Consider the following 12,098-nt stretch of genomic DNA (forward strand, 5'->3'; position numbering starts at 1 on the left):
CCGCCCCCAAAACCTCCAGCTGGTGGCGAAGAGGGACCTGGCAACCTTAAGGCTGGCCTTGAGCTTTGACCACTGGGGAGTCGAGTCAACAGTTTTTGTGTCACTTGACTGGAGCAGGCCCTTGCTGTCAGTCAGTGCCCTCCGATTATCCTCCTTTCTGTCAGGGTGCCCAGGGACAGGGTACAAAAGTGTCGAGAGAGAGAGTGAAAGACCAGGATTTTCCCGCTTATTCCAGATTTTTTTTGCAAAGAACTTTGGACCAAGCTGTGTGTATGAAAGAGAAAGCAGGGTTGGGGCCACTGTGAGTCACGCATACTACTAACCCTGGCCCTGCTCTCTGCCTTCCGTTCCAGGGCTGCTCAGCTGGAGAGATGAACGTGGGCACGGCGCATAGTGAAGTGAACCCCAACACCCGGGTCATGAACAGCCGTGGCATCTGGCTCTCGTACGTCTTGGGCATCGGGCTCCTGCACGTGGTTTTGCTCAGCATCCCTTTCTTCAGCGTCCCAGTGGTCTGGACTCTCACCAACATCATCCACAACATGGTAGGATGCCTGCGTGGGAGTGTCGGCAACTCAGCAAGGGGTCCCCCAGAAGCGTCTAACACATGCTGCTGGTGCCTTTTGCCACTCCTTAGCTTCACCTCCTCTCAGGCCATTTATGCTTGGTAATTAGCAGCGCGTTCCAGGCTGAAGTGCTCCGCATTTTTTGAGTTTTTCACACTGAACCGTCATTCAGGAAGCGACTGCGAAGCCAGCGCATACCTGCTTCGCATTTCTTAAGAGCCCGTTTAACACTTCCTTTGTGTTTGCTCCGCCCCTGCCTTGAAGAATCCCCTCAAGGAAGCATGCAAAATCACAGTCGCACGTTAGCTATGCAGTTGCTAATGGAAGGAACGAGGAAGCGGGCGAGTGGGGTGTGTGGAATTTCTCCTTTTGCATTGGGACCATGAATAGGCATTTTAAAGGTCGCATTTAAAAAAAAGCTTTGAGCAAGCATCATAAATGCATAAATGGCCTCAGTGTGGGTTCCCCCCCCCCAGGAGCCAGGCAGACCCAGCGTGCCTTCTGAACTCTTGCGAAAATCTCACAGGAGTTCGACAAGCCCTTTGGCACCAGTGGCTTGCAGCACCGTCTTTGAAGGTGCCTGGGAAACAAGAAGGCAAGGTGCGCTAGTCGCTCTGGCTCCTGGGCAAAGGATGCAGGGACAACCATGATCACGAGGAGTGGAAGGGCAGCTGCAGCACCCCCATCTGCTGCCCAAGGCCCCCCCCCCCTTACCTCATGGCAGAGCTGGCCATAAGTTAAGGGAACTCCCTGCCCCAGGATGTGGTGATGGCTGCTAACGTGGAGGACTTTAAGAGGGGAGTGGACATGTTCATGGAGGAGAGGGGGTATTCATGGCTACTAGTCAAAATGGATAGTAGTCATGATGCATACCTGTTCTCCCCAGGATCAGAGGAGCATGCCTATTATATTAGGTACTGTGGAACACGGGCAGGATGGTGCTGCTGCAGTGGTCTTGTTTGGGGGCTTCCTAGAGGCACCTGGTTGGCCATTGTGTGAACAGACTGCTGGACTTGATGGACCTTGGTCTGATCCAGCATAGCCTTTCTTATGTTCTAAGGGGATGGATGCTTTTGGCTGTGAGTATGGAGTTCATACACACAGCACAGGAAAGGAACACCTGCTCAGTGCCTTCTTCATCATGCTCAGATGGATGAAATAGGGCAAAAAATTTAGTTCTTTCTCAGAAGGTTCAAATGCGATCGAAGCCACCAATTGCTGTCGTCGGCGTTCCTCGACTCTGGGTCCTGGTTTCCTCCAGATGATCTGTTGGTTTAATCTCTCTCTATCTACCATGTTCTTTCTAGACCACTTCCACAGGAATCACTAATGCTACACTGCCAGTTGAGGGTTTTTTAAAAAAAATTATTAGCATTTGGAAAATGTTGACCACACCTTTATACAAGAAAATAGCATTCACACTGGCTTCGTGGGTGAAAGATTTTGAAAACTCTTGACTTTTTCCACCTACACTGGCTTCCACTTTACTTCCGGGCTCAATTCAAGGTGCTGGTATTGACCTTTACAGCTCTGTACGGCCTGGGGCCACACAGCCCAGATAACCTACAAGAACCAATGAACTCTGACCGTGAAAGCCTTCGACAATATGCTGTTTATGGGATTATCACGGGACTAGAGCTTACAGCTGTATCAATAAATCTGACTCCAGGTGTGCATTGGCCAACACCTGGAGTCTGCCTGCTGTCATTATTTGAGGTTCCTGTATTAGGAGTGTGTGTGTGTGTATGTGTTAAGTGCCATCAAGTTGCTTCCGACTTATGGTGACCCTATGAATTAATGTCCTCCAAAATGTCCTATCCTTAACAGTCTTGCTCAGGTCTTGCAAATTGAAGGCCGTGGCTTCCTTTATAGAATCAATCCATCTCATGTTGGGCCTTCCTCTTTTCCTGCTGCCTTCAACCCTTCCTAGCATGATTGTCTTTTCCAGCAACTCTTGTCTTCTCATGATGTGACCAAAGTACGATAGCCTCAGTTTAGTCATTTTTGCTTCTAGGGAACTAAAATTATTTGATCTAGCACCCACTGATTTGGTTTTTTGGGGGGTGGTCCACAATGCCTGTAAAACTCTCCTCCAACATTTCAAAGGAATTAACTTTCTACCTGTTAGGTTTCTTCATTGTAGCAGAAGGGGCGTGGGTGTACTCTCTTTGTTATACTCTTGTGACTGGTTAATATCTCATTACTATAAAGATTTCAGTAAAACTGTTTTCCTTTGCCATTGGTATGCTTATTGCCCTCGAATCTCTTAGTGGAAAAGGACCTTTTGCCTCTTGGCAGGACAACTGGGTCCTGTAGGGTTGCCAGGTGCCCGCTTGTGGTGGGCAAACCCCCGGCAATTGACCCCTCTGCCCGCCGACCACCTGAGGGTCGGCTGGCAAATGTGCACATCCGTGCACACTGCACGCATCACTTCCAGTTTAGAACCAGAAGTTCCGCCTCGCGAGGGGCCTCATACCTCTTAGTTTGAGTGGTAAAGTGGTTGGCTCGCGCGCACACGCACTGACATGCAAAAGCCTCCCACCAGAGGAGAAGAGGGATCTGGCAACCCTAGGGTCCTGTCATTCCTCTTGTCAAGTTTCCTTGTCCTTTTTACCCCCTTTCTTTTCCTCTAGTTTCTGCGGTCGGTGAGCATTTCACAGTTCCTTAAAGAGACGATGCGACGGGAGTGTTAGAGAACACCCACACTTTTCTTCCCCTTACAAGTGCACGAGGGTTGCCTCTAGAGTGACATGAAATTGGGACTGCACAGAACTTTTTTAAAAAAGACTTCTTTAAACCCGATCTGAAATGGGAAAGAAGGTCCCAGTTTTTTAATGGGAGGAAGAAGCCCAGGTGTAAACAGAAGCGAAGCATGTAAGGCAGGGGTGTCAAACTCAATTGTAACGAGGGCCGGATATGACATAAATGCCGCTTGGTCAGGGCAGCCCGCGCCTCGCCAGCCCAGAATTAGAATGGGGGGAGTGGCTGCCTCAGCTGGCTCGTGGGCTGGATAAGAGCTCTCAAGAGGCCGGATCTGGCCTGCGGGCCTTGACACCCCTGATGTAAGTCTAGGGTTGCCGGGTCTCTCTTCACCACCACCATCCTAATGCTGTTCCCCTGCTGGAGTGGGAGGGCGCAAGGCCTTGCCCTTCCAGCGTGGTGTAGTGGTTAAGAGCGGTGGTTTGGAGCGGTGGACTCTAATCTGGTGGATCGGGTTGGTTTCCCCACTCCTCCACATGAAGCCAGTTGGGTGACCTTGGGCTCGTCACAGTTCTCTTAGAGCTCTCTCAGCCCCACCTACCTCACAGGGTGTCTGTTGTGGGGAGGGGAAGGGAAGGTGATTGTAAGCTGCTTTGAGTCTCCCTTAAGTGGTAGAGAAAGTCGGTATATAAAAACCAACTCTTCTTCTCCTTCTCCTCAATGCAGCCTCTATGACCACAGAGCTTTTTTGCGGGGAGGGGTGTCATGGGAGGCTGCTGGCAGAAGGTGAGGTAGAATACCCCAAAGAAGTGTAGACTCTGGTTTGCCAGCGATGGAGGTGGCTTTCTCTGTCTCTGCCCTCTCCCAGCACTGAGTGTGTCAGTCCTTAAGACAGCCCACACTTCGCTGGGTGTTTGGCTACCTTGGTGGCCCTGGATCTGCAAGGGAGTTCAAGCCTCCAGATGCTACCTCAGTGTGGAAACTTCAGCCTGCCGTCTGCTTCTGGTGACGCCGCTCTCTCTGTCTCTCACCAAAGGTCAGGAATCGGCTCTCTGCCTGCCAACCTCAGCTGGCACTTAGTACTCCGTTGTCCAGCAGTAGTAAAACAACCTGGAATGATGACTGTCCTGTTTGCACTCCTTCCTTCTCCTGCCCTCATGCATTTCATGAAGCATCGCCCTAGACTCCAGATCATTATCAATTTTTTAAAGAGTCCATCAGTGAGTGCTTTGGGTTAGAGAAATGTTACTTTCCAGGGAGGAACCCTGAAGTAACACAAGTGGATCCGAACCTGTTGCAAGCCTTAGTAGGGGCATCTTTTGTTACCTAACTAAATTAGCCCTAAATATCTCTTCCTCTCTTTCCTTTCTTCCTGACAGGAGATCCCCATTTGGCATTTATTTTGGGAGGGGTCATGGGAATGGGGCAAAGTGTTTGCATGACTTACCATTGGAAGGAACCAGGATGTTTTAGCAGTTAGGTCAGGGGCCTCAAACTCAATTGTTACAAGGGCCAGATATGACATAAATGTCTCTTGGTCGGGCGGGGCCAACTCAGATCAGCATATATTGTTCTCCCTTCATTTTCCCCCAAATAACCTAACCCAGGCCTTATGTTATACACACACATGCATGCTCCCCATTGTTGCACAGTACTGGAGGGGGGTGTTTGTCCCTTTCGTTTTGAACATTCTTTGTTTCAAACTCTTATTCTACCCTTCCTCCAAGGAGCCCAGGGTGGGATCCATGGTTCTCCCCTTCCCTCACTTCGTCCTCACAATAATCCTGGGAAGCAGGTGGGGCTGGGAGAGACTGGTAGGCCCTATGAGTCTCATGGCTGATTGGGGATTTGAACCCAAGTCTTCCAAGCCCTAGTCGGGTAAACTAACTGCTGCACCCCACTGGCATGGCCCTTCCTTTGGCTTGGCTTCATGACAAAGCCATGAAGCCAATTAGATTTGGCTATTGGGATGATGTCTGAAGCCACTTCAGAGTGAGAGCAGTACTTCCCTGCTCTCAGTTTGGCAAAGCTAAAGGGGGAACAGATGGAGCGAAGCCTGTTAGCATTCTCATTTCACCTCATTAGCATGCTTTAAAAGGATGGGGAGATTAGCATATTGTAAGAAAGAGTGGCAGAGGGATGCTAAGAAGGCTTAAAATGCACAGAATAGTCAACTATGCAACCTTTTACATTTTTTAAAAAAGGAAAAGGGCAATTAGCAATACTTAGATTTTTCTCAAACACGCGCTCAGAATTCAAGCTTTCCTTACTCGCAATGCCCATGTTCTCAGGGGTGGGGCATCCCATATGATTGCACTGATGGCTTCTTTGCAGGTTCAAAACCAGCAGTATTTCTCAGACCTTTTCTGCCTGCAGGCAATTTCTCCTACGTGAGCCACTTTGAAACGTATGGGGATAGTGTCATGTTTTTGCAAGCTTGTGCAGGGAAGCTTGGTGGATTGGGCCCCAGGGTCATATCCCTGTGCCTCCCACTCTTCTGCTCTTGATGGGTTCCAAATCTCTGGGTTTCTCCCAGGAAAAAGCAATCTCTGTTCCCCCACCGCAGGTCCTCATGGGTTTGCATTCCTTGCATGTGACAGGCAGCAAGATTTCCTGCCTGGAAGGAAATTCGACTGAGGAAATGCATCTTGTGTGAAGTGTCCATCAGTTACTTGTAACGCCGAGTAATAGCTCCTTGAGACGCCGCTTGGGGGTGGGGGGAATAGAAAAGAAAGGATTTGTCTCTTGGGTACTGATCCTCTCTGTAGTCTGGATTTCTTAGCCCTACTTGCTAAGCAGCAAGAAGCAGCAATGGCTCTCCCAAGCGGTCACAATTGGAATGACTTCTTCCACGCAAGTTCACTATAATAATGCATTAGGCCTATTGAAGCTTTCCAAAAGTGTCTCTCTCTTCTTATCTCTCTTTTTAGAGAGAGGTCTCCCCCTGGCCACTGCTAGGGGATGGAGAGGTAGTGTTCCCAGATCAAGGCTAGGAAACTCCTGGAGAGATGGAGCCTGGGGAGGACAGGGACCTCAGTGGGGTACAATGCCATAGAGCCCACCCTCCAAAGCAGCCCTTTTCTCCAGGGGAGCTGATCTCTGTAGTCTGGAAATAAGCTGTGATTCCAGGGGATCCCCAGGTCCCACCTGGAGGAGGCACCCCTAGCAAGAGGGGACCTGGCATTCCGCATCAGAAGCAGCATTCCACAAGGCAAGCGTAATCCACCCAGTTTCTGGGGGAAGTCAGATGAGTGGGTTGAGCAGAACAATGGGAAATCAGTAGGGAACTTTGGGTACAGAGGTGTATACCAGGAGAGATGGCCCTTTGGCCATGAAGAATTTGTTGTTGTTGTTTTTAAAATATTTTATTGTTTTATAAGAAAGGGTACAGAAGGAAAGACGGATAAGGGGGAAAATAGGAATGTCAGACATACAAATATAGGTCAGTCAGACTACATTGCCCTGCTTTTCTACATTATAATCAAATATTTATTCTAATTATATAGTAATGAAAGAATATTTGAGCTAGTATGTAATCTAAAAATGATCACCTTATAAAATTATTAGATATATCAAATATCTCTATTATATCTCTATCAACAAAGTTTCTACATTTATATCTCTACGTTCATATTTGTTATCTAGGCACACAAATTAGGTTAGATATCATTACCATAAATTAATCTCTACTTTCTTTTTTGTTGGTATGGCCATGAAGAATTTGAATTGTAATAACAACGAGCGTTCTGACTAGAAGCAAAACGGGGAACCTGGTGGAGTTCTTCTAGGCTTGGTGTCATGTGCCTGTATCAGCTTGAACATCTTAACTACTTGAACATCTTAACAAATGTTTTGCCCCTTTCTGTACTAGCTGAAACTTCCGAATGGCTTCAAGGGCAGCCAGGTAAAGCGCATCATGGTCATCCAAACTTGAGGTTCCAGCAGCATGGATCAGCATGCCGAGATGGGCTGGGTTTAGAAGGGAGGACAGTTTTCTAATGGAATGTTAACTGGGGGAAAGGCAGTCACTTTTGGGGGCCTGCTTCTCAAACAGGTAACATGGGATCCCAATGCTCCCCAAGGCTCTTGACTTGTTTGGGAATGTATAGTCTTGCCCCATCTAAAATAGAAAGTTTAGGTCAGTCTGCTTAGGCTGTTCGGATCACAGTAATCTCCTCTTTATATGGATTAAGTTTTGATTTGTTGTCCTGCTGGATTGCTGCCTCCAGAGATTAGTTTTGTCCAGAAACCGCTGCATCTAGAGAGCCATCGTGGTGTAGTGGTTAGGAGCGGTGGACTCTAATCTGGAAAACGGGGTTGGTCTCCCCATTCCTCCACATGAAGCCAGCTGGGTGACCTTGGGCAAGTCACAGTTCTCTTCGAGTTCTCTCAGCCTTACCTACCTCACAAGGTGTCAGTTGTGGGGAGATGAAGGGAAGGAGATTGTAATCTGGTTTGATTCTCCTTAAAAGGTAGAGAAAATCAGCATATAAAAACCAACTCTTCTTCTTCCCAACCTTTTCAGGATGGTGTCATACAAGTCCAAATTTACCAAACCAACCCTGTTCACCAGATTAGCCTCTGCCGCTCATGTGGAGGAGTGGGGAATCAAACCCAGTTCTCCAGATTGGAGTCCACAGCTCCAAGCCACTGCCCTTAACCACCAGCATGGTGTAGTGGTTAGGAGCGGTGGTTTGGAGTGGTGGAGTCTGATCTGGAGAACCGGGTTTGATTCCCCACTCCTCCACATGAGTGGTGGAGGCTAATCTGGTGAACTGGATTTGTTTCCCCCACTCCTACACATGAAGCCAGCTGTGTGACCTTGGGCTAGTCACAGCTCTCCTAGAGCTCTCTCAGCCCCACCTACCTCACAGGGTGTCTGTTGTGGGGAGGGGAAGGGAAGGTTATGGTAAGCCAGTTTGATTCTTCCTTAAGTGGTGGAGAAAGTCGGCATATAAAAACCAACCCTTCTTCTTCTACTACTACTACACCACAGCTGGCTCTTTTGGATGAATCCAGATAGCGGATGTCTGGATAAGGATACTCAACCTGTACTTGCTGTGCAAAAGCCTCACCTGGCCCCACCCATTTTCTAAAAACACTTGGGTACTAGGAATAGTGTCAGTGAGTGCCATGGGGACTCCTGCTCTAGAGAGCCACTACCAGTCAAAGTAGACAGTACTGACCTCAGCAGACCAATGGTCTGACTCAGTCTAAGGCAGCTCTGTTTGTGTGCTTGGGGCATGCAGAAAAATAAGATTGTGTAAATTATCCAAAAGAGGAAAAAGCCCCCCCTCCCCCAAACAGCTTGATGGGAACGAAATATACTTGGAATGGACAGCGTAATAGAAGAGAGGGGCTGTGGCTCAGTGGTAGAGCATCTGCTTGGCATGTAGAAGGTCCCAGGTTCAATCCCTGGCATCTCCAGTTAAAGGGACTAGGCAAGTGGGTGATGTGAAAGACCTCTGCCTGAGACCCTGGGGAGCTGTTGCTGGTCTGAGTAGACAATACTGACTTTGATGGACCAAGGATCAGTATAAGGCAGCTTCATGTGTTCATGTGTTCAACTGTCAATTAAAGGCAAAAGTGTTGCAGGAAAAGAAACCGGTCCTTGAGAGTTTAGAGGATTCTCTGTCTCCCCACCCTTCCTCCCCCCAAGTCAATCCAAGTGACCAAGAGAAAGCACAGCAGCAAACCCAGAAACTACCACATTTTGTGTTTTTTTTCTTATAGAGCATGTACATTTTCTTGCACACAGTCAAGGGAACGCCGTTTGAAACTCCGGACCAAGGGAAAGCCCGGCTGCTCACCCACTGGGAGCAGATGGACTATGGCGTTCAATTCACAGCATCCCGCAAGTTCCTGACCATCACGCCGATTGTGCTGTGAGTACAAAAGGGTCCCTTGGACTGCCCAGTGGTGTCCTCTTGCCCTTCCCCGTGCACACAATGCCGCTGTTTGCCCTGAGATGGAGGGGCGGTGGCAGAGAACGACAAGGGGATTTTGTGGGCCTCCTGTAAGGTTTTTTGAGGGGTCTGGGGGAAAGATAGAACGAGCCTGAGAAACTCTGGGCCTCTTGAACCAAAGCAGAAGCCCTTTGATTTTCCCTTGCCCCCTCCATATTTGTCCTTAGCATGCAAGAGAAGAGCTAGACTGGAGCATAAAGATTAGTTTGTCTATTTATTTTATAGCCCCCACCCTTTCTTGCTGAGACTCAATTACAGAATAAAACACAATGCAGTCATGCAGCAAAAGATATCCAAGGAACAATGCAGTTGGACTAGGGTCACACAAGTAGTGGACCATGTGAGCCAAAACTGCCATGGCAATGTAGGTTACCCTAAATAGGCCTAGGCAATGTAGGTTACCTCGACGAGAGCCAGGGCTTTCTCGGCTCTGGCTCCGGTCTGGTGGAATGCTCTGCCTGGTAACATCAGGGCCCCGTGGGATCTGAAAGTCTTCCGCAGGGCCTGCAAGACAGAGCTCTTCCGCCAGGCCTACAGTTGAGGGCAGCCGCTTATATCAGCTTATATCATCTTAACTGGCCTCCACCCCTTGCCCTGAGCCAGCTTGCTGGGGAGGGCGGGTTATAAGCCTAATAAAATAAATAAACAAACAAACAAATAGGCAGTCTCCACTTTAGTTGGGGGAATTAGCTGGGGAGACTGGGATCGATAACCTATGTATCCAGGATAGCCCTGGTGAAAACTCTGAAGTGAGCAGGCGGTTGTATAATTTAAATATGGTTTTATTAAAAAACAAAAAATATATTTTAAGCAATGAACATACGCGCACAAAGCATACGAGCTGGCTAAGAGAAAAGGGAGGACGTTGGATAAGGTTTCAGGGATGGGCAATAGTTACCAGTCTTGAAGGGACATCCAGGAAAAGCAGCACTGAAGAGGAAAACGACCAGCGTTTCCAGGAGCAATGAGCCCACACGCAAGTGCGGGTGCACTCACGGATCCAGAACACACGCACACTATGAATGGTCAAATGACCAATATTTATACCTCAAAATGGGTCCTGAAGGTAAGCTGACAGGAAAAACAGAGACAAAGAATTGATTGCTTTTCCGGGGTCTGAATGAAAAGATCAGAGAGGTTTGATGAGTCGTCAGGACACTCCCACTAAGGGGTGCCACGATGGCATGGGGACCAAAGACTGGCATAAGAGCAGGTCACTGCTCCCCACAAAATGGTTGCCTCTCAGAGTTTTGATTTAACCCCTACACCAAAGCAAAAGAAAGGAACCCCAGACCATCTTGAGGCTACCGTTCCTTTGCTCGCATTCTTTCTTCTGCCTCTTAAATGGAAAGGGATAACAATGAGCCCTTTAGAACAGGGGTGTGAAACATAAGGCCCGCGGGCCTGATCCAGCCCCTTGAGAGCACTTACGTGGCCTGCCAGCCAGCCAGCCACCCCGCACACACACACTCTCAATCTGGGCTGGAGAAGCATGGCCCAGCCCGACCAAGTGACATTTATGTCATAGTCGCCCCTCATAACAATTGAGTTCAATGCCCCGGGTTCAGAAGTTTGCAACCCAGTGCATGTATCTACAGGGAGCAGCTTTTGCTTGCAGTCTCTAGCGGCACAGTACGCCCAGTGGAAGAACTTGGAGCCACAGCTGATGCCGCACAGGGCTGCAAGACAATTGCTGAAGCTACCGATTCCCACCCACCCAAAAAACCTTGCTGCTTCACTGTTGTCAAGTTGATAGCACCGCTGTGCGCTCTTGACGCTGTGCTTGTGCAGGAGGCCACAGATAATCTCTTTCTCTCTCTCTCACACACACACACACAAGTTACCGCTGCCATGTGGTCATTGCCTATTTTCAGCCTGGACTACCTAGGGGCAAGATGCTTCTGTACCTCCCCTGTTTGCAGGTTTTTAGCCTGGGTATGGTATGAGCCTTTGGCACAAGCTGAAGAGCGAGAGCCAAAGGGCGCTTTGCTTGTAGCCCATGACTAGCAACCTGAGACCTTAAGTGAGCCAGACAAGTGGACGCAGGACAAGCCAAGGATGTAGTGGACTGTAGCGTTTGGGTTCCAAATATCCCTTGATTTTCATAAATTGTTTTCTCATATATTAATTTTTTGTTTTGTTTATGCCCCGTCTTTTTCTCCAGTGGGGGCTCAAGGCTGCTTACGTCATTCTTCTCCATTTTATCCTCACCACAACCCTGTAAGGTAGATTAGGCTGAGAGCATGTGATTGGCCCAAGCTCACCCAGCAACCTCCCATGTTAGAGCAGGGATTCGAACATGCGACTCCTAGATTCTAGTCCAAGACGCTAACCACAACACTAGGCTGACCCAAAGCTGCTTTGGGTCCCTGCAGGGAAGAAAAGTGGGACTATAAACCATACTGAAACAAATCTTCTCTCCTTTCCTTTGCAGTTATTTCCTCACCAGCTTCTACACGAAATATGACCGGACACATTTCATCATCAATACCGTCTCCTTGATGAGTGTCTTGATTCCCAAGCTCCCCCAGCTTCATGGCGTCCGCATCTTTGGGATCAACAAGTACTGAGTTTGGTGGGGGTTTTGTGAGTGAGCTGTGGGAGATCAGGCTGAGGACCCCGTTTTCCTTAGTTTTGTCTGCCTCTTTGGGGGATGCAGTTCCACAACAGCTCTTTTTAAACGGGCACATCTTGTACAGGATTCCAAGATCCAACAAAACTCGACCAGCTGCGGTGATGCTTGGATCCTGGATAGAGTTTAGCTTACGGAGAGACCAAGGGAGAGCTAAAATGCATTTATTTTTCCTCTCAAGAAAAATAACGATGCCGACAATGCTGAGATTTTAAAAGGTACTCGTGGTTTATT

General features: G+C 48.5%; 1 protein-coding gene across 1 annotated transcript; it reads left to right on the forward strand.

Moving 5' to 3' along the window:
- The first annotated feature begins 364 nt into the window (after positions 1-364).
- ORMDL3 (ORMDL sphingolipid biosynthesis regulator 3) lies at positions 365-11,878 on the forward strand. Its single transcript, XM_056863678.1, has 3 exons — positions 365-545; positions 9,000-9,151; positions 11,667-11,878. The coding sequence occupies exons 1-3, from the start codon at positions 372-374 to the stop codon at positions 11,800-11,802; spliced, it is 462 nt and encodes a 153-aa protein (XP_056719656.1). The 5' UTR covers positions 365-371; the 3' UTR covers positions 11,803-11,878.
- The last annotated feature ends 220 nt before the right edge of the window (positions 11,879-12,098 follow it).

Source organism: Euleptes europaea, chromosome 18 (genome assembly GCF_029931775.1).
Source record: "Euleptes europaea isolate rEulEur1 chromosome 18, rEulEur1.hap1, whole genome shotgun sequence".
Lineage (NCBI taxonomy): Eukaryota > Metazoa > Chordata > Lepidosauria > Squamata > Sphaerodactylidae > Euleptes > Euleptes europaea.

Coding starts and splice junctions, on each gene's coding strand:
- ORMDL3 (XM_056863678.1), top strand. CDS start 372: ATGAACGTGGGCACGGCGCATAGTGAAGTGAACCCCAACACCCGGGTC. Junction 546..8,999: donor CCAACATCATCCACAACATG/GTAGGATGCCTG, acceptor TTTTTCTTATAG/AGCATGTACATTTTCTTGCA. Junction 9,152..11,666: donor ACCATCACGCCGATTGTGCT/GTGAGTACAAAA, acceptor TTTCCTTTGCAG/TTATTTCCTCACCAGCTTCT.